The 26031-nt window shown below is 36.2% G+C and overlaps 1 protein-coding gene across 1 annotated transcript in view; it reads left to right on the forward strand.

Annotated features, from left to right (window-relative positions):
* The window catches only part of Ush2a (usherin), a 759580-nt gene that overhangs the window by 422781 nt on the left and 310768 nt on the right, over nucleotides 1-26031 (forward strand). The window contains exons 34-35 of the mRNA XM_074048325.1: nucleotides 4270-4417; nucleotides 24487-24638. Coding sequence (XP_073904426.1) covers nucleotides 4270-4417; nucleotides 24487-24638 — 300 coding nt within the window. The remainder of the gene's footprint in view (nucleotides 1-4269; nucleotides 4418-24486; nucleotides 24639-26031) is intronic.

A 26031-nucleotide genomic window follows, 5' to 3' on the forward strand; every position in this document is an offset into this window, starting at 1 on the left:
TTTCCACTAACTGTTTAATTTAAGGCAAATTCACTTATCCCCAGAGTTTTACTTTCTTTAGGCCTAAAATTAGAACATTGAACTAAATGATTCTAAATTTTATGATGCTAAAAACATAATCCCAAACAATAGTCTATGGAATCAAACCATATCTGTCAGCCACTGAGTAATGCTGATACCAGAAGTCATAAAGATGTGGCAGACTTTGCCCTAACACTTGTTAGGGAAATAAACTTGTTCACATTATTTTCAATTCATTAGGGCAGAAAATACCATAATGTATATTCAGGAAGTATTTAACCCTGTTAAGCAGTAAATTAAATGAACCAGAACATTTTAGGTATATCCTGGTTAATTGAGGGATTGTTGTATATTTAATATACAATTATTGTATATTTAATAACTAGCTTTCAAGGTCATTAGATTAATAGACAGAGACCAGGTTCCTAGCCTTTATAGATTGTCTGAGCTTGTTGACTAAGTGCTAGAAGACAAATTGTACAGATAACAAAGACTTTAAGCAGTTTTTGGCATAGAGGGAGACACATGTGAGATTTGAAGCACTATGTTTTGCTCCAAGCTTGGAGCAGCAATGTTGCTTGATGTAACTTTATTTACTCTATGCATTTGACTGGATTATAAAATTCTGCAACATAGAGACTGTATCTTTCAATATTTTATGTGCAGGTTCAAGGAAATACATGGTGGAAACTGGATGTTTAGCAAATAATTGTGTATGAATGAATGAATGGATGACCACCAAATACAGTTATTTCATAAAGAATGAGACTTTGACCACGTGTCTCACAGCTGTAATCCTTGCTACTCTAGAGACAGAGATCAGGAGGATCATATTTGGAGGTGGATGAAAAATTTAGTGAGATCCCATCTCAACTAATTTCTAAGGGTAGTGGGATGCTCCTGTCATTCCAGCTACATAGGAAGTGTAAATAGGAATCTGAGACTTTTGATATAATCAGATATTTTGCTAAAATACCTGAGAGTTGGGGATTGTGTGACTGAAAGCATGTGCTTTGTTCACTGTAGGAAATAGTATAACATGTTGCTGCCCTCAACAAAGGTTTATTTTGAAGTATGACAAAGTGTGATAGCTCCTAATAAAGATAATAAGGTAACAATTAAGTAAATAAACTATTAATACAAACAGGTCTCAAGGGAGGTGTTGTTTGATCATTTTTATGTTGCTGGCAGTCATTTGTCACTTGGTTTGATTGTTGGAAATGATAAGCTTGACTTTTCAAGAAAAGGTCATTATGACCTTGTCCCTTTTCTTCATGCTTTAAGACAGAGTGCAGTCTTCACACCTTGGATCCTATCTATATGAAAACGAATTATTGAAATAGAAAATGCTAGTTTGGGATTTTCCTAACATTATGATTTCAAAGTTAATTGATGTAGTTTTATTATTTTTACATTTTATTGTACCAAAATGGAGTTCCCTTTTTGGTCAGATGCTATTTATCATTTCAGGGTGGTGTTATGACATGAATTTTGGTTTTAAAAGACTATATAATTCAATAAAAGCTATAGGAAATAGATCAAAACATTTTATTTTAGTATTTTACACGTTTTTGAAGATCCTTCCATTTCATAAAGGCATCTTTAATTAATCTCACTATTTTGTTTAGTTTTTCCAAATTGAAATTTTAATCAGCATTTATTTTCATCGAATGCAGTGGTCTCAGGTACAGGCAGATACCTCAAGCAAGATACTGACTGATTCAATTCCATGTAGATTTTGTCTTAGAATAGACCAATCAGAAGTAACTTTAAGAACAGTCCCTCTAAATCCATGCAATGAGAATATGGGCATGAAGGGAACAAAGAGAGAGGGAAAGAGGAAAAGAGAAGAGGATGGGAGAGGAGAGGGGAGGGGAGGGGAGAGGGGAGGAGAGGAGGAAAGAAGAGGGGAGAAGAGAGGAGAGGAAAGGAAAGGCTAGGAGACGAGAGGAGAGGAGAGGAGTAGAGAAAAATTGCATTGTGTTTCTGTTATTTCAGCAGCCTCTAGGTACATTGCTTCATTTGCTGGAAAAACTCCCATAAATTCTTTTGATTCTTGAGAGGCTTCTTTGTCAAGTTGCTAGTTTACAGGTCTCAGATGACCCAGTTCAAAGATCAGTCCTCCCAAAGAGCATTGTTTTCATTTATCTTTGAAAATACCATAAAATTCTCAGAACAAAGTAAATTTTAGGTCACATTCTGTTTACAGAAATACAAAATTATATGCAATATAGTACAGTATTTCATTGGGAAGAGCTAGCAAGGAAAAGTTTTATTAAATGAAAGGAAAACCAAACAATCAAATGAGTGACAATCTGAATTGAATTTTGCGGTGCTATCAGTTTAACAATGAGATGCTGCAACATTTTTTTGCCCTAAGGAAAAAAAAAACCTGGAAAATGCAAGTAAATGCATTTCCTCTGTCTCTGAAGCCTGGACAGAATGTTCCACATTTCCTTTGATAACTCAGATAGGTCATACGGCATCTTTTTTCTACCATATTTTCTGGTACTCTTGTAATGAGTGTAACATTACACTTAAGTTTTTTTTTTTTTTTTCCCTGTTTTAATTTCAGGTAGCTATTTCTTGGTTGTCAGTAGAATTTCCTAGAACTTTGAGTCAGGGTTTGGCCACATGGTCAACTGTTTTTTCCTTTATCTGCAAAGATTTCATTCTTAGAAGGAATAGCTTTTTTTCTCTTACATATATAAACACATTCCATAGCTGAAAATCAGAGGAAACCTACAGGGGTTAATTATGCCCCAATTTTAATGCAATTTCATGCCCAAACCACAATTTCATTCATCTGAAACTTGCTTAAGCTGATGAGAAATTATCCTGAAGACATGGGCTACTGCCCTATTCTTACAACGGGGAGTGTGTATGACTATAAATTGTTGACCACAAATTTTTATTTATAATTACAGTGAAGCATTTGCAACTAGTTACAACTTAGCAAACAAACAAACAAACAAACAAACAAAAAACCCACAATAGTGTAAGAAAATATCTAAAAACCAGTCAGCCTCCTCCTATTCTTTAGGGAAAAGAATATTGACTGCTTCAAGTATCAGAAAATCATTCTCCCAATATGTAACTGAAAAGCACCAGACAGACTGAAAGAAATAAAGAGGTACTTAAGTTTTTTATATTACTAATATCTTTTTTCCATGAAAATGGAGTAAAGAACTGTCTGCTTTTTACATCATCCTATGATTTTGCTTCAATTTCTTATTGATTTTCATAAAATTTAGTGCTTTGAAAAGGATTTTTAATTTTCATTGTATAAACTGCAGTTGTAACCTGAAGAGATACTGAACAAAGCTTAGGTGTAGCTTTTCAATATCATTATTGTTTAAGGATCTAATTGCTAATATTTGCTACAGCTGTAAACTGGGAAAATCCTGTATATATATCTATGCATCAATTTCCTGAAGAAATGTTTGTCCAGTAAGTTTAAGAATAATTTACAGTTCATTATGAAACTGAACACAGAAGTTTAGGATGTCTCTAATACTCATGTTACAATTTCTGGCATTAGCAATACTTTATTAGGGAACAGGGGTTCTGTGACCATTTAAGATTGCCAAACATATTTTAATGAAGCCCATCTCCTCTGGCACATAAGTAAATTATTTGATCATTAAGCATTCAGTTCAAAAGTTTTTATTGAATAATAAATATTATTTTATTTAATTTCACATGGTATTGAAATATAAACATATAGGTCATGCTATATGACTAAAAAAAGCAAACACTGTATGCACATATGAATAAACGAAAAAAAAAAAAGCAATTACAATTGCCATAGTTCTCATAACCCCCAGAAATAGCTACCTGAAATTAAAACAGGGAAAAAAAAAAAACTTAAGTGTAATGTTACACTCATTACAAGAGTACCAGAAAATATGGTAGAAAAAAGATGCCGTATGACCTATCTGAGTTATCAAAGGAAATGTGGAACATTCTGTCCAGGCTTCAGAGACAGAGGAAATGCATTTACTTGCATTTTCCAGGATAGTTCTTTAAGTCATGTATTCTGGGTTATTTTCTTTTAGGAAATGACTATTTCACATCCTATAAAGGAATCTAATTAAATCTCAGGCTTCAGCATCGAAATACATTTGTTTTGAGGGGTAAAAGGAACATTATTTAAAAGAATCTACAACTTTTATTATGAATTCTCTTTCTTCCATGCTAAACTTTGAGGTGCCAGAGTGAAATGTGCTTTCTTGCATGTCTGTTTAGGTTTGCACAGGGGGCGGGTGCACAGTGAGTGAGGCCACCCAGGCCCAAACCGAGGAGACTATCCCAGAAGGTGTGCCAGCCCCCAAAGCCTGTTCCTATTTACCTGACTCCTTTAACATCTCCTGGACTGAACCTGAATATCTGAATGGTAAGTGAACTCTTTTAGCCTCAAGATAAAAAGATGATTAGCAAAGGTAAATTAATATTCTAAATGGCAGCTTATATGTGGTGCTTAATTTTTAATGATCATTTTAGCACATAAAATACCTGAGATAGTATCATTGTCTATAGTTGGGGAGATTGTGGCTTTTCAGCTGACACAGTTTTGGTGGCTCAAAAGTGCTCCCTTTTGATAGTTCTTGTGTACTGCATCTTACTGTTTAATGTGCTCCAGAAGAGGTGAAAAGAACAAACGAGGATTCCCAAAGAATGCTGCTTTGAGAGTGTCATTGTATTTTCAATGACTTTCGGTTTTTAACAGCCATCAGTTCTTCCTTGGAGAAGTACAGAGGTGGAAGATCATGTACATATTGTATTTCAAAATGCTTTTGATTTAATAAGTTTATCTTTAAAAAGGACACTTGGAACTCTGTATTCTTTAATATGCTATTTATAAATATTTCAACATGCGGTTTTTAAACAATGCATGCATTAAACATACATACATTTACACCTATTTAGCTTAAAGTGTATTGTGTGTATTTCCATGTGTTATATACATCCTTGTACAATTTAGAGGATTAAACTAGCCAGTTAAAATTCACTATAATAAAACCTCATTATAAAGAATTTTTAATATATTTTGGGTAGAAATTGCTTTTTTCAGTTATGGGAAGTATCTTTAAGATTCACACAACACAGGGCCATTGTTTCATGCCAATAGGCGCTTATGGGACACCAAATTTATCCCTTTTTAAAGCCAATATCAAGAAGAATTAATATCATAGAAACTGTTTTAAGTAAGTCATTACCGAAAATTGAAATGTTCTCTTTTAGGTTAATCAGAAAGAATGAAAGAAAAAAATTGAAGTTTTATTAGTTTGTCTTATGTTTACTCTGATATTAATTATTCCAATTCTCTCATTTTAATTAAACTTTTGGCAGGCAGTAGATATATTTGAGATAATAGAGAGTTCCAACAATTAGAGTGAGTGATTATCTCTGCTATTGAAGTTATTCCTGTACTATTACAAATTTCCTAATAAAAAATAAATGGATCTCTACACGACATTATATTAAGCAGTGGAAAATCTTGTCACACTTCGTACTCCACAAAGAAATCTAGTCCATAGGTGGCAATGAAAATGTTAATGGTTTGTTCTGATTGGATTGCTGTTAAATGCTGTTACATGATTTGCATAGTTAGAATGCTTCCTTTCATCCCAGTTGGAAATTGTAACTGAAACTACAGTTGTCTTGAAATCCTTGGTTATCTAGAGCAATACTTTCCACATTTTAAAGGTCTTTGCTTATTGTGCTTTGCACATTTGCAAAACATTGTTTAAGTCTACTCAATGAGCAAGAAGAAATGGGCCACTTTTTGCTCACACTTTCATGCTAGTTTAAAGGCTTGTACTTAATGTAGCAGAATTTTCAATATTTCTATAATGAAACTGATAGTAAAGTTTATAGGAAAGAAGTACTCTTTCTTTTTTCAGTTGGAAATCATAATCTGTAAAAAATTTACTAGCATGTATTAGTTGTATAAGGGGTTTCATTGTGATTTTCCATATATGCTTACAATCCACCTTAGTTAGGTTCATCCCCACCATCATAATTCTTCATCCCTCTCTCCCCACTTAGAATGATATTTACACGCTTCAGTGTTTTGTACACATATATAAAGTACATTGACCATATTCTCCCTCTTTTACCCTCTCCACTTATTTATTTATTTGGTAGAAGTTGGGTTTGAACTTGGAACTTTTCATTTACAAAACAGGTGCTTACTACTTGAGCCACAACTCCAGTCCATTTTGCTCTGGTTATTTTGGAGATGGGCTCTCACAAACTATTTGTCTGGGCTGGCCTCAAGCCAGGAACCTCTTGATTTTAGCCTCCCAACTTGCTAGGATTACAGGTGTGAGCCATTGATGCCTAGCAGGAATTTTCAATATTTTTTGTAAGGCAATGGTTAGACACGAAAAAACAGTTGTCATTAAAAAAGAAACTATGCTATTTTCTCCAAATTTTCCATTATTTCATTTTTATTGTTGATTTTCTGGTTAAGGGTAATCTGGTTTCTGGAAAACCTCTCATTCTGTGTCAGTTTTCAAAGTTTCTACAGTTTCCTTCAATGACCTGAGTAACAAAGTCCAAATTTACAGTCTGGTATTCAGATAACTCTCAACCTGTAACTCAAACTGCAGTCACACCACTTTGTAACACATCTTCCTTTGTAACCACCCTGGAATATTTATTTATGGCTTAATGTATTGTTGAATGACAGAGGCATGGAATCAAACATGCCTAGAGTCAAAAAATTGTCTCTGAAATAAAATTACTAAATTATCTGAGAAATTTGCTAAATTCCACAATTTGAGATTCATAATCCCTACTATCATCTTCCCATCTTTGCCACAACAAATCTGACTCATTCTTCTAGGATAACCATAGGTCTCTTATTCTATAAAATTACCCCACCCTTCCTTGAGTTTAAGTTAAGCCTTCACACTTTTCTTGACTATATAGCCTGCTACTGTGCCTTCTTAGTGTTACTTACTTCCTTCAGCTCAGGCTTAAAGTTATTTTTGTACATGTCCAGTATTCAAACTAGATGATTAAGAACATGAAGCTTTCATTTCTTTCCTTTTCACAGTCTAACACCACATTGTATCTTTATCAGTGCCCAATATTTAATTCATTGTTTCTTGTAAAAGTTGCCTTTATAGACTTCATCTTTATGGTCCCAAACAAATCTTTTCAAATAATTCTAAGTTCTGTCTCTCAAACTTTCCTGGTTATTGGAACCATCTTGGTGACAATTGATTTAAAAAGAATGGGGAGGAGGGGGGAATAAAAGAGAATGATAGAGGAAGTGAATTTAACCATGATATATTGTAAGAACTTTGGTAAATGTTACAATGTGCTCCCAGTGCAAAAAATAATTTTTAAAATATTTTAAAAAGAAGTAGAATGTAGAGTTCCACCACCGGTTTTCTAATTAATGAGCATCTCCCACTGCCTTGCTTATCACCAAAATCCTGATGAGCATTTGGCGCACTGTCCAGATGAAACTTCTCTCAGGGGCTCCTTCTGAAGACCCCTACATAGATTTCTATTACATCTGAAACTCGGCATGTCTAAATTGAGTTCTCATCATGGCCTCTGCTACTGTATCTGGTGTTTCTCCTGTGTTCCCTCTCTCACTAATGAGCACAACCCAGTTACGCCAGCCAGAAACCTTGACCTTGATCCTGATCACTCGTCACTTTTCTCCTCTCAAACCCCACTGTACCCTTTAGTGCAGGCTGCTCATTTGACTTACCTAGATAACTTCAGGGGCCTCCTTATGTCTTGAAAATTTTGAATTTGTTGTATATATACAAGGGCATCAATCTTGTGATATATATGCATGTGTATATATATATATGATATCAAGAGGAATTCACCCAATACTTGATCTCAAGGGTATCAAAAGCCTTTGGGGAACATAGCCATGTAAACAAATAATCACAAGGTAGAGATGGGCAGAAGTGCCAAGTGCAGTTTTCTGAGGAAACCTACAGGATGTGGGACTCTTGCATCTGCATCTTCATCCATATGTAGCAGGTCCAGTGACTTATATGCTTTTAGTCTGAAATAATCAGTAACAGGTGCTGCTTGCCTGCTTTGTATACTCACACTCCAGAATCTTGACTCTGTTAGTCAATGAGTCAATTATGTGCTTCAATGAATTTTTTTTCAACTAGGACTCCATCCACATGAGAGATTTGTTGATAAAAATTCCAGTAATGAGAACTAGGTAATTTTCTATGCTTGCCTATGTGTGACAAAATGTGAAAAATATAAAATGGTTCTAATGTAAATGTCCAATTCTTGCCCTTGAAGCAGTGGGTAGTCTTTACCTACCACGGCTTTGGAGACATACTCTTTTTTTGTAACTGATTCTGATTTAACTAAATAACTATGACCATTTAAGTCTAGTGACCATCCTTATCCAACGTGCTAAGATAATGGCTTACATCTTTATGGCTTTGACTCTTAAAGAAGGCAGATAAAGTCTACAAACCTGCTTTGCTCCACATTGTCTGAGGTGGGGTTCTTGTTCTTTAGGTCGTGACATGCTTCATGTATCCAAGAATAATGCTTGACACATAAAAGGGCTCAGTTAATATTTTGTTAATTATTGCTATGCAAAATGCAGGAAGTAGCAAGTTCTGGGGAAATTTTGGAGAAATCAGAGTCCTTATGAACTGTGGGTGGGAATGTCAAATGGTGTAGCTACTGGCGAAAACAGTATGAAGGTAGGTTCCTCAAAAACTATAAAATAGAATTGACATATAATCCAGAAATTCCACTTCTTAGAATGTATCCCAAAAACTGCAAATGGGATATCAAAGTGATATTTGCAAATATGTTCACTGTAGCATTATGTATAGTAGCTAAGAGGTGGCAAACAGAATGTCTATGGACAGATAAATAAACAAAATATTATGTATACATATAGTATAATATTATTTAGCCTTCAAAAGAAGGAAATCCTGTCCTATACAGCACCACAGATAAAACTTGAGAACATCATGATAAATGAAATAAAGCAGTCACAAAAAGACATACACTTTCCAACTCCACTTATATGAAGTATCTTCAATAGTCAAACACATGGAAAAGCATGTAGAATTAGTTACCAAGGCCTGGGTGGAAGGTGGAAGTAGAGAGAGTCTGCTCAGTCCTGGAGATCTGTTTCACTAAGTATGCATGCAGAGAGCACTCCTGTATTCTATACTCAAAAATAGTTAGGATGGTAAATGTTATTTATAAGTAAAATTCAGAAAAACAATTAAGAACTATGTTACACAACAAGGGGATTGGACTTTGAGCACATGATAAAAGCGAGAGCACACAAGGGAGGGGTGAGGATAGGTAAGACACCTAAAAAATTAGCTAGCATTTGTTGCTCTTAACGCAGAGAAACTAAAGCAGATACCTTAAAAGCAACTGAAGCCAATAGGAAAAGGGAACCAGGAACTAGAGAAAAGGTGAGATCAAAAAGAATTAACCTAGAAGGTAACACACACGCACAGGAAATTAATGAGAGTCAATGCCCTGTATAGCTATCCTTATCTCTACCAGCAAAAACCCTTGTTCCTTTCTATTATTGCTTATACTCTCTCTTCAACAAAATTAGAAATAAGGGCAAAGTAGTTTCTGCTGGGTATTGAGGGGGTGGGGGGAAGAGGGAGGGGGCGGAGTGGGTGGTAAGGGAGTGAGTGGGGGCAGGGGGGAGAAATGACCCAAGCCTTGTATGCACATGTGAGTAATAAAATTTAAAAAAAGAACTGTGTTAGATTAAAACAAACAAAACTTAATGATTACTAATCTCAGAAAGATATACATATGTTAGAGAAGGGTAAAATCATACTACTTGCCAGTTGTGGAACATTTCTCACTTAATATGGTAGAAAGATCTTTTCATAACTATTAAGTGGAGCTTGACTTCATTCTTTAGAGAGGCAGGGTAGAATCTCAATGAATGAAACCTCAGCTTAGTTTCCATATTTTGATCTTATAAATAATACCAGTTGCCATTTATTGCCTTGTCTGCCTCATACAGCTTTGAAACACTGAGTCATTCACTTGATTCACACCTAAGGCTTTGCTCACCTTCAAACATATCTTGTTCTTGATTCTAGTCCCTTGCTCATATACCTGCAAAAATGATGGTGTCACACTCCAGTTTTGTGTTTCTTTAATCAGAGCCCTTTTCACCCAACATTCCCTCTGGCAAAGGTAATCTTTACAAGCTGGGATTTCAGGCAGGATTTAAAACTCTCTAAGAAGAGCTACTTTTAGGTCCAAGGTACATCAGAACCCTTTATTAGGTGAGATCTTGACTCTTCTTTGCAATACCATTATCCACTAAAGAAACGTAGCACAAGGGATTATGTCTAATAAATTTGTGACTTGTATTGTGTACACTGCATAATGAGAATTATACTTCAGAGCTTCCAAATTCTCAGCCAAATTCCTTTTTAGATGCTTAGGCCTTAGAATCTTGAAATATGTTTTTTCCTCACACTTGAAGACTACCTTGCTAAAACAGCATAGTTATCTAACAGTGCCTCATTGTCTGTGATACTACTATAAATGTCAATGATATTTTAAATTGAAATATTTAAATATGTGTTTTTTAAAACCCTAAAATTTGGAATATAAAATTTATATCTGTTATTGATAACTAAAGTATCTTATAATTATTTATATCTTTACCTAAGTAGACCTACCTAAAATAGTTTCCCTGCTAGACTCTGAAGCACAGGAAGGCAGGAATCACAGGTACCTTGTCAGCTGCTCTAGTATGCCCCTGGCAGGGTGCCCGTGTTAGAAAATGTGGACATTATACTGCTGTTGAAAAAGCTAATATTCACTGGTAATAAGAACAAGAATAAAATGGTGTTTATGTTGATTGAGGAGACTATGCAAATGAAGCCGTACCATATGCATAAATGCTCATTTAGAGCACATCTCATAATAACGTAATAGAAACAAGATGATTTCAAAGGTAGTGGACAGGAAAGAAACCCCCTCTCTTGGCCTCTTGAAGGCTTAAATCTCATACTTAGTGCCTAGTCCTTCAGTTTAAGATTTTGTCAGCCTGGAAATCTGTAGGTATTCTAAATTCATTTGTTTATTTATTTACTTGCAGTGCTGGGGATCAAACCCAGGACCTCACACATGCTAGAACAGTGTTTTACCCCTGAGCACATACCCAGGCCACGATCTGCAGATAATCCAAAGAGAAACAGTGCATAGAGCTATGTCTGCTTTGCTTGGCTCAGAGTGAACGGATATATTATTACTGCCATCAGGATTTGTTAATGTCCAAATGGGCATATTAAGAGAAGAGCATAAGACTTGGACAACCATTACACAAAGAACCCAGAGTCTCAGAGAAATGAAGTGTTCTTGGGGAGTCTACAGAAGTAGAAATATTTCAGTTTTTTGTATTGGCCCACATTTGTTGCAATTTATATATGGACACTTATCAAGTCAGTGACAATCATGTCAATAAAAATAGAAAACTGAGATGATTGATTGTTCTCATAGACTTATACAGAGTGTCAAGAAGACAATGAAACATTGGAAGAACACTTAGTTCAGTATTTTGAACATATGTGCTCAATGGGTGGTGGAGAAAACAGTTAACTGCAGAACTTTCATATGCAATGTATACATGTTGTGCATCCCATGAAAAGATGATGCTGTAGAAATAAAGTTTTATTATGTATACACACGAAACTGTATGGTTAAATACTAATTAAGTATTCCACTCATGCATAGAATGAAGTATGTGATTTCCTGTTAACACAGTAATCATAACAATGATAGCTATAATTTATAACATTTGCTAGGCACAAATAACCTACAAAATAAGTGTTATCGCAGCGTTCAGATGTAGAAACTCAGATTCACAAGTATTAAGCAATTTAATTATTCCAAATCAAGAAAGCTAGTTAAGAAATAATGTAATAAAGAAACAAAACAAAGCAAATTGTGGATGACTAAAATTCATGATATTATTCACTGTAATATTCTGCTTCTATGTTTTGTAGAATTTCTTCTAGACATAAGAAAAGAAAACAAGAAAATTTAAAGTAACTTTTACTTGTTCAATTGCTTATTCTTGGTGCCAATATTCAATATTTTATGATCTCTGTTGTGACTTTTCTTTAGTTTTAAAGAAATAACTGCTTTTTTTTACTTTTTATTTAAAATAACTTTATAATTAAACAGTCGAAATGTGATTGTATTTTCTTTCTGAAAATTCTCAGTTTTAATAGGTAAAATGGATTATAGAATTCAGTGAATCACTTAGGAAAATGGCTTGACAGTTTTGAGCAAACCCTGTGTAACTTTTATGAAACACCTCCCATCAGTTTGTCAGGTAGAATTTCCCAAGCACAGTCTTTTTTAGATTCTGTCGATTCCATTTTTAGGAGAGCATAACAGTAATAAGGCATTATTCCACAATGTGAGAGCTCTTCTCTCTTTTCCTTTTTAATTGAAGGATCACGTATGCACATAGGGAGATATCTGCCACATTCAATCATCATCTGGACCTTGGGGGCAGCCCTCAGATGATATTCATATCGCCCACGCTGCACTGGAAAAAACAAACAAATATGTTTGGAGCATCTATATTCACTATGCATGTTATTTTTATGACACACTAAAGCATTGTTGTTTAATTCTTACAGTAAACAGAATTCTTCAGTGTAAATAGAGACACCCTGTATTAAATTTGCATTGTACTTATATCGAATTTCCTTCCTTATATATGACAACCTATTGAGCACCTTATGAAATACAATTTGACATAACATGATGAAGAGGCACAAAGATATATACCCCAGTGGATGTGCTTTATGGAGAATTACGATTCAGCTTCCCTGTGAAAATTAAACACCTTAAAAATTCAATCATTATGGAAAGAGGTGATAAACTTGAAACTGCTTACATTGGACAGTCAATGAGGAATAAGTATCCATTTTGTGGATTATCCATTGAAGAATTGAATGTATAGAACTGGGTTAAATAAGCTGGTTCTCTTTATCACCTAGAATAATATGATTTTTTTCTGTAGCAGTCTTACTGATTATTAGCACAAAAGACTAAACAGGGAAAAACACAAAAATATAATACAGTACAATTTAATAAAATAAATGACAGCAACATTTTCCTGTTAGATATTTATCTTGTGTCTTTCTAGATTGCATTCTGTACTCCACATTGCCCTGTGCCTTCCACGATTGTAGGAAAAATAAGTAAACAGAAGCTATAAAGCATAATGTTCTATGCACTTGAAGTTTGAATGTGTCAGGGCCAACACACAGCTCTATCTACCACTTTCTAGCTATATAACATGGACCAAGTTACTAAATCTCTCTCTCTCTCTCTTTCAAATTTGTTTTTCTCATCTGTAAAGTGAAAATGAGTCTCATTCACTGTGTCATGGGACTACCCCTTTCTCTGCTTTCCTGTTAGCTTGTCCTCAGCAGCAGTAGTGAAGAACAAGAGGGAGTGAGGAGAATGGAGTCTTGAAAATTACAACTCAGTTCCCTGGCTCTGGACTTTGAGCTATATTCATCTACCAAAAGCTGCATCTCCTCTCCAAAGGTCCTTTCCTATAACTCCAGTGTTTTCTCCAGATTTCAGAACCTGTTATTACCCTTTCTTCTATAAGCACAAGGATGTCACCTGGCTTCTAGCCCACTAGTTAGAATGGTCTGGGCGGAGACCTAGCTATTGCTAGGTGGAGAGAGTTTGTTGTCACTTCTCACTCTTCCTCTACCCCACCCACGTCTTTGTAAATGGTGCTTTCACTAAAATCTACCCCCCATCCCACCATCAGCTTCCTGCTGAAACCCTGACTGATTCATTAACTCATTTAATCCACATTTAAGATAAACATTTCGGGGTAGGGGCAGTGGGAACTGTAGAGATAATTTAAACTGCTTTAACTTCATTCTACGAGTGGCAAATGTTTAAAAAGCCCATTTTGTTAAAGGTTTTCCACACCATTCACATCTTGCAAGCAAATAAGGAGAGCCGGGTTCAGAGATTCCAGAGGCAGACCATTTATCTAATAAGTAGTAATCAACTTACTGGTATCTCAATAAAATCTTCCCATTTATTACTGGGAAATATATTTGTGGCAAGTAATGTCAAATAATGATTTGTAGTTTTTTTTTTTCTCTTAATGAAGCAATTCCATGTGCAAAATTTGACTACACAGATCAGTTTCTCAGGTGAACCTTATACCCTAACCAACGCAGACTTGGTTAGCATTCACCTCCACATTGGCCATCCTATTTTTCCTTCTATTCATCCTGATTGTTATTTAATAAACTTTGCATATGCTTAATCACGTAAGTCTGTTGTCTCAATTGTGTGATAAGTTTTATGAAGGCAGCAACCAAGTCTCCTGAGTTCCCAGTCTGTAGATCAATGTCTGGTGCACAGTAGTTTCTCTATAAATAGTTACTGCTGAACCAAATCACTGCCAAATCCCAAAGCCACTAAATTCAGAAGACTTTTCAAAATATTTCACAATACTAGAAGAATATTTTTGTTCTTTCTTGAGTGGGGTAGGGAAGGAATCTTACCTAAGGAAGTAGCATACATGTTTTAAAAACTGCTGGTTGATGACGGATTAGGTGCCAGTAAGGGATACACACTTGTGTAAAATTTGGTTTTGAGAGATGTACAGACTAGTTTTATAAAAGTCATGCAGTAAATGGCATAGTTCAGAATAAGAGGAGACAGTCTAGGGCAGGCTTCCGGGAAGAAGGGTTCAGGGCTAATTTCTTTTCTTTAGTGGGCATACATAAAATTACTAAGGCAAGTATCTACCCCAGGATACTTACAAAGTGTTCATAGTTACATTGACATAATAACCAAAATGCAGAAACAATAGAAATATCTAAATTTTTACCATATAGGAATGCCACACCAAAATGAAAATAGTAAAATATCGCAGCCCTCAACCACATGGCTAGAACTCAGAAAGGAAATGCAAAGGACATCAAACATAATTTCATTAATACAAGCTAGAAAACTATGCAGACCATATTGTGCTGTTTAGGAATGCATTCCTATCTAGAAAAGCATGAGCATCGCTCTTAAATTGTTGACAGTTACCTGGGAAGGAAGGAAGGGATTGGAAACATGAGTACGTGAGAGATTTCTGGGCAATATTCTTCTAACTCGAGTGAGCGTTACATAGCATTTTCCTTCTATTTTGTCATTAAGACATAATTTATGTTGTATATATTTTTCTGTTACATTCCATTACATGAGCCTAACAATGTGAGGAAAATTGTAATAAAGCTAAGTATAATATAATACACACGGGGAATCTGAATGTTTCTGGGCCAAAATAGTTCTACCACTTTTTAGCTGTTAACATTGACAAAGTTACTAAATCTCCCTCAAATCTGTTTTTCTGCTTCTGAATTTTCTGCTGTAAAGTAAAAATAAAACTCATTGTACCCTGTACCCTCATGGTTTTTTCCTGCAGGTTAAACGGATCCTGGTTAAATCACAAATACAGTGTTATTTTCCAGCATAAACTTCCTCAGACTTTCCAGTGTTTGCCTCTTCTTACCTGTCTTGCTCCCCTGAGCAAGAGGTTTTGTTTTTAAATCAAATGTTACATTTGGAGATAATTATAGACTGGCATGCATTTGTTGTAAGAAATAACAGAGTTTCTATGTATCCTTTACTCAGATTCTCACAATGCCAAAACTACAGTACATCACAACTAGGATTTTGACATTGATATAATCAAGGTACAGAGCAGTTCCATCACAAGACATAGCATTTTTAATTATCTAGTTGAAAACCAATCTTCTTTTAACTAGTAGCATAAACGCAAGTTAGTTACCTGGTAGCAGGCCTTTTGGAATTTTTCACCGCTAACTTCCTGTCTACCCCTGATAAAGGTACATCCTTTTCTTTTCTGAGTAGTGACATTGTCACACCATATTTCAGGCCAACATATCCCAGCCCTGATCATCACAATTTTTTGTTAAAGTACATAAAAGCGTAAAATATATTTTTGTCTTAGAATATATCGCTACTGAAATGTGCCATTACCACTTCCCTCCCTCAGTCACAACTCATTACTACACAGTCAGGAAAAATGGTTTAAAAAATTATTTCTTTTTTGATATTTTTAACTGCCCCATTTTTCCTTACCTGCACAGTCTTCCCTACTCCCGTATACTGTATACATGATTTTGGATTAATTTTTCTCTGTCACTTCATCGTGCCCTCGAGTCAGTTCACAAAAATGTCAGTTCTCTTGTGCGTTTTAAAATACCAATTCCTTGACGAGGCATTCAAGGCCCAATCTTCCTTTGAAGGCTCATTTTATATTAGACTCTATCCAGCTACAACAATAACAGTAAATTTTTTAAATTTCTTTTATTCATATGTGCATACAATGTTTGGGTCATTTTTCACCCCTTCCCCCTGCCCCCTCTCTTTCCCCTGCCCCCCCCACCCTCTTGCTACCTGGCAGAAACTATTTTGCCCTTATCTCTAATTTTGTTGAAGAGAGAGTATAAGCAATAATAGGAAGGACCAAGGGTTTTTGCTAGTTGGGATAAGGATAGCTATACAGGGAGTTGACTCACATTGCCTTCCTGTACATATGTGAACAGTAAATATTTTTAATTAGGATATACTTGTTGTACATGGGGGGAATTCATTGTGACAATTCCAAATTGGCTTATTGTACAGTGGTTGGCTCATTCCCATCGTCTCTCCCCAACCATCTCCCTACCCCACTTAAAGCAATTGCAAGAAGTTTCTTAGTTCTATTTCATATAAACATGTGAAGTCCATCAACCATATTCCCTCATCTTAATCTCCTTAATTCACTCTCCCTGCTCCTACAAGTACCCCCACAACATAGAGTACCTACTTTCTTTTTTGTTGTGTTCTGGGTGAGGGTACACTGTAGCATTTACAAAGGTTTTTATGATGTATCAAATGCATCATACTTGAATTCACCCCTCCACTGCTCTTCTTTTTCCTCCCCTCCCCTGATTCCTGGAACAGTTTCAATAGGTATCATTTTTGCATTTACATACATGTGTATACAGTATTTGCTCCATATTCATCCTCCAACCCCTTTCCCCATTGCCTCCCCCCCTCCCAGTGGTGCTAACTCCCACCATGCCCCTGCTGGAAAGAACCTGTTCTGCCCTCCTGTTCTCCAATTTTGTAGAAGAAAAAACAGATAAAACGAGAAACATGACCTTTTTGCTAATTTGAGACAAAGATAGCTACACAGGGAGATTCCTCATTTTATTCCCATGCATGTATGTATTATGACCCCAATTGGTTCACCTCTTCTAGTCCTCTTTATTCCTTCCTAGTCTTCTTCCCATGATGACCCCAGCCAATTTAAGATTTCTATATTCATTCCTGCACAGTGAGCCTATTTTTCCTTCTTGTCTTTCCTTATTAATGTTTAAGTGGGTGTTCAAAGGAGTTTCTCAATGTGTGCCCCCTGTGAGTAATACTTTACTTTGGTCCATTCAACCCCTTCCATTATTTGCCCTTATTCTTTTACGTCCCACTCTCCGTTTTTCAACAGCATTTGGTATATTTCAATATCTTTACTAAGCTCTACATTTTCTTAATCCAATGCATTGACAATTTCCTTTTCCCCACCAGGAGTACCCTTCTGAGTCTCAGGCTGGTAGCACTCTGCTTCCAATGGATGCCCAGCTGGATCTATGGAAGACCCATAGGAGGCCCAACTTCCACCTGACTACTCTGAAAACATTAGGCGCTCCTTTATCCAGAGCTGTTCCTCCCTGCCTATGCCACTCGTTTGACATAAAGTTTTTGTGGCACTTATCATCCTTGCTTAACTCTTGAATTGTTATTTAATTATACCTGCACTTTACCTTCTTCTCACTTCTCTAAGGGTAGATCTTATTTCTTATTCTTCCTGTCCCTTAAAACACCAAGCATAATACCCTTTAGGCAACTGACTTTCAATAATTATGTTAATCTTTTCACTGGGCTCCACTTGATTGCTTTTAGGATCACAGAGTATTCATCAGTTCATTGTTTGAGTGGGTACCCAAAAAATTTAGAAGAGAAAATTGGGCCACAAAGATATAACAGGAGTAGTAGCCACAGTGGAGTAGATTACCAGGTTCTGTGCCTGGATGTGTATCTGTGTGAAAGTAGAAAATACCTCAGCCTTTCCAGAAAACCATTCCTTAATCTTCATAACATTGCAAAGAACAGCTCATTTTTGAGTTGTCAGTGTTAGAGGAAATAATCCATATAAAACATGTGTAGTCTGATATCTGACTCAAAGTAAGTGATCAGTGCATTTTTTAAATAATTGCTTTAAATTATTTTGTGTTCTATGATTTTGAAACTACTTGCATGGCTTTCAAGAGCTTATTCTTTAATTTTCCCCAGAGGTACTCATGCATTCTCAGTACTTTAGTTAAAGAAGGAGAGCATCTCCTTAGGCTAAGGTTTAAGGTGTCCGCTACAACTATATTCATTAGCTTTTGATACTCAATTTAGGAATCTTAGATAAATGAAATTTATAATAGACTTACTAAATGTTTTTAATTGAATTTTGCAGTGTTTCATACTTTGCTGATCTTATTTATACCAAAAATCTTGCTAAGAAAAAAAGCAGTTATAAAATATGCTTGGATATCTTGATAAGAAATAGACTGTTTTTTTCAAATGATACTTTTTGTATATGAGTCTACCAGGAAGGCTATCTGTGTGCCCTTAATTCAGAATTTTATGGTTAATGACCTTGCCCAAACCAGATCAGAGGAAACACCTGTGCTTGTCTTGGGTTCTCTTTTGGAGTGGGAGTGGGGTATGTGGACTGGTTTCCAATTCTAAACCACAATGCTATCTCGCTTTGCCTCGGCTTTGAGATCTAGTTATTGGCTGGTAAGATCTGGACCAAAAGGCAGAAGAGCCAGTGAGGCAAATATGAATTTTTCCATCCTTAGAACAAGCTTACATTGAGCCAGCTTCCTGGTCCTGGGTTGGGGCACTCTTATTTCTTGTTGTTGGAAAAGGTGTGATTTATCACTGATTGCATTAGAGTTTTGAAATATGCCTCTCTGCCTGTAAATACAGAATGAACTAAATGGCAGCATGATACATCAAGATGCCTAAGTGGTTGTTACCCCCAGACATGAGATGATGTTAGAATCTAGGTGAACATGGAAATGAAGAGGGGTAGAATACAAAACCCACCAAAGGTCTAGGTGATTGGTGTTGAAGTGGTAGATGAGGTCAGAGGAAGCGTCAAGAATGACTTAAAAGGTAGACTTATTTACCCGACATACTTTGGCTCTACAGTTTGGTCCTATAATCCATCCTTTAGCTTTCCTACATAGGATGTCAAATGCCATTTACTAACAGATATTATATATGGGGGTGTGTGTATATATACTAAGGTTAGACTTCAGTTCCACCCACCTTTCAATTCAGGTGGCTCTTGGATACTAAAAAGTTTCAGAGCAGTCAAATTAACTGTCAAAACCCTCACTTAATTTCATTTTCAGCTCATTTGCCATGAGCCCATCTTACTCTCAGCCCTTCTCTCAATAACTGTCTATTCTTTACATATTCATAGTTGCAGGTGTCATGGTTTCCTAGTTTCTCAGCAGAGATTGTTAGGGGTTGACTTGCTAGAGTCAGATAGACAAAAAAAAGTACTAACTTTGAGACTGTCACTGAGGGTAGACGGAAAACTCAAAAAGTAGACACCGAAATGATAAGGTGGAGACACCCAGTAACGATCAGGATGAGAGCTGGGAAAGCACTCTAGATGTCCTCGGTCCCCCAGTTATATCAACTGAATTCAAGAATGCCATCTTTGAAGTTCAGAATCACAGTTTCAGGCTTCACAAAATGATTTAATTGCATACAATATATTTTGCTTGAGAAGACAGGTAAGTGCACAGTACTTAGTAGAGAGATTTTACTCAAAAATAGTTATGATTTTTAAAGTTCCTACTTAAGGATGAGATTTAGTTATAACCAAAATTAACTCCTATAAAATATCTCATTTCCCAATATGTCAGGTAAATGAGATATTATACACATAATCCTAGCTTAAAAGAAATTCTCTGTTCTCCAATTATGTAAGAAAAGGGAAATATTGACTTGGGTACTTTCTATCTGTGTTGAAAAGCAGGTGGAGTAGATAGCATTTCAGGGATCTTATAGTTTCTTTTGGCTTCTGCAACACATTGTTACACATAAGATTTTTTGGTGGGGATTATGTGATTGCCTGGCACCATATTTGTTGCCAGTTCTTAATTATTATTGCATCTATGTTTCTTGCTTTAAATTTAAAAGTATTAATTGGTTATTCACTGTGTATCTTTTATTTCATACTTTTAATTCATTTCTGCTTTTGTGTGTCATCTAGCATTAAACCAGTTTCTATAAGTACTCTTGGTTTCCATAGATGCTCATAGTAGGAATAAAGAATACATGCTGTCAGCCATACTTTTTTTTGGAGCCATAAGTGGTGAATTACAGCAAAATAAAGACTTTTCCCCCCAAAAAAAGTGTAAATCGAGAAAATGGACTTAGATAAACTGAAAAGTTAGCGTCAAAGAAGAAAATGGGTCATAGCACTAGCTGTATTAAAAGTGTTAACAGCTGTGTACAGTGTCTCACCTGTAATCCCAGCTACTCAGGTGGTGGAGATCAGCAGGATTGTAGTTTGAGGACAACCCTGGGCAAAAAAATATAATGAGGCCCCATTCAACAAACAAACTGAGCATGGTGGGAGTTGTCTGTAATCCCAGCTATTCAGGAGGCATTGGTAGGAGGATCAAGGTCTGTGGCCAGCTATGGGCAGGAAAAAAAAAAAAAAACCCTGAAACCCTATCAGAAAGAAAACTAAAGCAAAAAGTACTGGCGGGGGGTGGGCATGGCTCAAGTGCTTAGTAAGTGAAAGGACAGTGTTCAAACCCCAGTACTGCAATCTTCCCCCTATAAAAAGTGTTAACTAAATTAAAAAAAAAACTTAGATCCTGAGAGGACATATTGATCAAAAGCTAATTAGTGAAAGAGAAAATGTGGCAGGTGTTTAAGATAGAGGATATTTTATATAAGGAGTTGATGTTTTTTGTTTGTTTGTTTTGAGTCAATTTTTTTATTTATGTGGTGCTGAGGTTTGAACCCAGGGCCTAGGACGTACTAAGCATGTGTTCTATCACTGAACTATACCTCCAGCCCCAGGAGTTGGATATTTTATATTTGAGTTGACTCCAAACATGCTGAAAGGGCTGGAACAAAAGGGAAAATGTAGCAGGTAATGGATCCATATAAAGGTTGGTTGAGAAAAGCTGCTGCTGCTGTGTCTGCTGATTGACATTTGAACTCCTAAGGGATACTGGCTCAAGTGGAGCTGACTGTTCACAGTGTTCCCCTACTAGTGAGGTTGAGAATGCAGCTGAGCTGCTTCTGCCATCAAGGATGCTTGAGGCCACAGGTGTTTTGTTCCTCTGCGGCAACAGTGAGCAAAGACTTCTCTTGGAGGTCGAGGCTGGATGTTTTCTCTTCCTCCCTGCTTCTGTCTTCTTGGTAGTGTCTCCCATTGGCAAAACCTAATAGGAAGTCAGCAACCAAAAGAGCTGGAAAGGTAGTTAGTTCATAGGCCTGCAGGCTCAGCAGTGCAGAACAGACTGGCTGAGTAGCATGTGAGGTCATGGACAGTAGGTGAACAACTGTTCTGGTCACTCAGATTCATATACGTGATTCTACCTCCCAGCACCAGCAGCCATCATTCTGTGCTTCTGTCTAATATATTACACTTTATATGATAAAGATACTCTCAACCTGGGTCACTGTAGCCATAGCTAGGAGATGTTCATTTCCTTTTTAATTTAGGCACAATCTACCTGAGTATTTGTCAACTGGAAAACTAAGCTGTAAATTAGCATCCACTATCTTTATATAAATCCATAGGGAAGAGGAAGGAAAATTGGTTGTCATATACCAATCTCTATTTAATACACAAGAAATAATATATAATAGCATCCACATTTCTTGTTTCTACAACATGGCTGATATTTACGACTCCATCTCTTTGACCTCTTATCTTTTTGGGATCATTACCTAGTGGTGCCATCCAAGCATTCATTCCTAGAGTGACTATTGTCCTTAGTAGTCCTGTCATTACTGGGTTGCTTTAGATTTTCAATACATTTTTGATTGAATCTGGTCACATAAAGAGATGTCCTTGAGAGTGTCATGAGTGTGGTGTGCAGTGGGATACCTGCTTCTCCTCCCATATAGGACCTCTCTCTTTGCATTTTGGGATAGTTGTATGTGGTTCCCAAATTGCTGGGTACCATTCTCAGGTTCTAACTTAGCAGTACAGTTGTTGAATTCCATGGCTTAAATCTTCCTGTATGTGACCATAGAGGTGATCAAGTGTAATAGTAAGAGGAAATGTGCCAGCTCTTTCCCCATGCTTCCTGTTCCCTTGTTTTCTCATTCTGGAAAGACCAGAATCAAGCATGATTCCTAGTTCAGAGTCCATATAGTATCCCTTGGATTCCCCAAATCCACAAGGAGTTGCCACTCAGCTTGTCCTGAGATGCAGGCCCAAAAGGCCATTCCAGAAACCTGTCAAGATATGGGTCGATGAGAATTATTATAAAATGAATACCAAGTTCCATGGATGTTAGCTCACTGCACTACTTTTTTTTTGTCATGAATGGATTTCTTAGTCACAAACAATGTAGTAAGAGATATCGTGACTATGCATGCAAAATTCTGTAGCTTCACAGATTATGACACTGGCAGACCATTGTGAGCAGATCTGAAGGTGAGTTAATTCCCTCCAAGAAAAGACAGACACTTAGGAAAAGGACACCTGATGTTGTGGTTCCATGAGTAAGGCTATCCTGAAGTAATGATAAATGAAGGGAGTCTACATGAGACATTTGCAAGACCAAATCCATGAAGCAGAAAGTCAGGCCTCCTGGGAGTCAACTGTCAAGGACTTCCTTGATGATCTTGGCTTGGCTAGGGTCTCATTTCAAAATTCTCTATCTCTGAGCTGTCCTTTAACACTATCTGTTTAGCTAGTTTTTCAGATATGGAGGTATCTCTTTTTCCACTAGTCATAAAATTATCACTCTACATTAAATACTGACAGTTCTATGGTTCTGCATTTTAATTGATTTATTCATTGCATCAATATTTATTGGGAATCTACTATGCTGCAGGCTATAATGCTAAGTTCTGGAAATACAGGATAAGGAAGAGTCATCATTTCCTTGAGGACACTACGGTTTGCTGGGGAAATCAGACAATTGAACGGGGGATAGTAATACCAATAATGTGATAAATAAATAAATGCCATGATGATGGAGATAGACTGTGTGCAATGGGAGAAGCACCTAACTTCTTTGCTTGGCAAAAACTATCTGACAAAGGAACATTAATGGTAACTCCTCAAGAGCATACACAGGGAGGACATTGTGAAATTAATCATACTTTGAAAGCAGTTCTAATTTAGCCTGGACTCAAAGTTTTGTTTCCCATAGGATAATATTTAGTCAGTTTGGGAATTCATATTTCCAGTGAACACAGACACCTTTAGTTATACTAATCCTAAACTTCCTTTTCATGAAAATGTTTGAATTGAATAAATAAAATGATTATATTTGATAGCCATTTCAATCTGTCATGTTTCTAACTATATGATGTCATGAAAATACTCATGGCTTCACTTCTGAAATAATCTTTAGTTGATCATTAAAACCAGCTAGCCATAGTTTCTCTAACCCATTCATGAGTGTAATTTATACCTTTAGTGCAAGGCTTTATGTATAGGTGATTTAAATTTTCATTGAGAACATCAGCTCTGGAGTTAAACCATAGAGATTCAAGTCCTAACTTAACACTTACCTGCTGTGTAACCTTGAGCACAGATAGATCCTAAACTCTGTGCTTCAATTTCTTCACCTCTAAGGTAGTGATAATAATGCAAACTCTATTATAGGAAGACTGCGAGGAGAGGGTGAAGAAGAAGTCAATGTATGTCAGATACTTACAGCAGGGCCTGATACATCTACAATGCAGTTACAAATAAGGTCACTACTCATAGAGCACATTTATTGAGAACATTTTAGAAAGCAATAAAAATTATAAATGTACTCCACTTACTCATTTTTGGTCTGAAATATAAATGACAACAGTTAATGTGATACAATAGGAAAATTCTCCTTCTGGAACTACTGGGTTCTATTTCTGCATTTTTAGCTACTAGCTTAACAATTCTGTGTTGTATAGTCAAGCTACTTCTGTTCTTGGAAATGAGACAGGGTTTAGGCCAGGATGCTGTGATTTTTGTGAAGCCTTAAAACTAGAAATCTCATCAGGAAGTGCTTGCGTTCATAAGACATTTTGCTATAGTCTAGTGGTGGTACTAAAACCCAACTGTTATCTTCCCAGGTGTTATCACAAGTTACGGATTATATCTAGATGGTGTATTAATTCACAATTCCTCAGAACTCAGCTGTCATGCCTATGGATTTGCTCCTGGGAGCTTACATTCCATGCAAGTGCTAACACGCACAGCCAAAGGTTGTGCTCTGGGCCCACTGGTGAGTAAGTAAATTTCCATTCTCGGAGGCACTCAGTGTCAGAAGACATGTGGTATCAGAGAATAGCTAAGTGATGGTGACTCAGGCAGCACAGCTAGCCTTTCAAGCACGAGGGGAGATTATTCTTTTTATAAAAGTTCATTTAAGAGTTGCTAAGATTTTATATTCAACATAAATTTCAAGGCTGCACATACTTCTTGGGCAGGACAGAATATACATTTGCCTGGAAGAAAGATAAGTTGGCTGCTTTAACAGATACACATAAAGTTTTGCTTAATTTAGTGATCTATGGAAGGTGGCTGCTTTTCTTCCTAATGATGACACAATGACTAAGTAAGTTTATGATTAAAAAGTAAAAATTGAAAATCTGTAACTGCCACAATATGGCACCATTGCTCTCCAAAAGCAAGTTAATCAATTAAAAGGTTGAGTTTGCTTCACATCTTGGAATAAGATTTTTTTTTTCATAAATGTCTTACAGATTACTAAGAAGAGTATTGAAAATTATATTAATATCAGCTTTTGATATCCACATTTCAGAAATCTGTCATATCTATCTATATTTTATTAGCAGCTAAAAACTTGACAGAATCACTCTTTTGATTACTAAAATCATTTTAAATCCAATTAACAGTGCATAATTGTCAGACTGGCACAACATTCTTTAGTTTCAAAACTAAAAAACATCACATTATACTTCTGTACATTTTTCTTGATTGAAGAGAGTTAGCTGCTTTAAGGAAATATTCATTAGTTTTAGATTTTTTTTTTTTTTTGGCAATTTGCTCTTCCCTATCACCTTAATGCACTTTTTCCACTGAAGAGTTTATTATATAAATATTATCTTGAAAAATAGCTCTTCAGTTTAATTCTTGCTTCCTTACTTTTGATCACGCCTCCCATTTCATTTCAGAGATTTGGTTGCTTTCCAAGCAGCTAACATCATCCGTCGGTGGGGCTGAGCTTGAGTCTTTATTACACATTTTATAGCCAGACCCCTCTGATGGATACTTCCCTTTAAAAGCAGGAATGGCAACAGGCCAACTTTGCTTTTCCATTCAAAAATTTTAAAAAAGCGAAGAGAACAAAAGAATACTTCATATTAGCTTGAAACTTACATTTTTTCAAAATATAAACTGCAAATTGTGGTTCCAGGTACTAAGGTGGCCATGTATCATATCATGATGTCCAGGCAACTTTAAACAAGGGGGACACAGTTATCGATCTGTGTCCTGTACAGATAGTCAGTGACATTAACCTTAAGAAATCAAATGCCAGAGTGCCCTGATGGGAAAGGGAAAAACAGAATTGGATTGTAAAACCCACTCTGCCACAGCCTCATCCATCCTAGACTCAATCCTGACTTCCAGCACAAAGTGATTTTCTACCCTTG

The sequence above is a fragment of the Castor canadensis genome, chromosome 11 (assembly GCF_047511655.1).
Source record: "Castor canadensis chromosome 11, mCasCan1.hap1v2, whole genome shotgun sequence".
Lineage (NCBI taxonomy): Eukaryota > Metazoa > Chordata > Mammalia > Rodentia > Castoridae > Castor > Castor canadensis.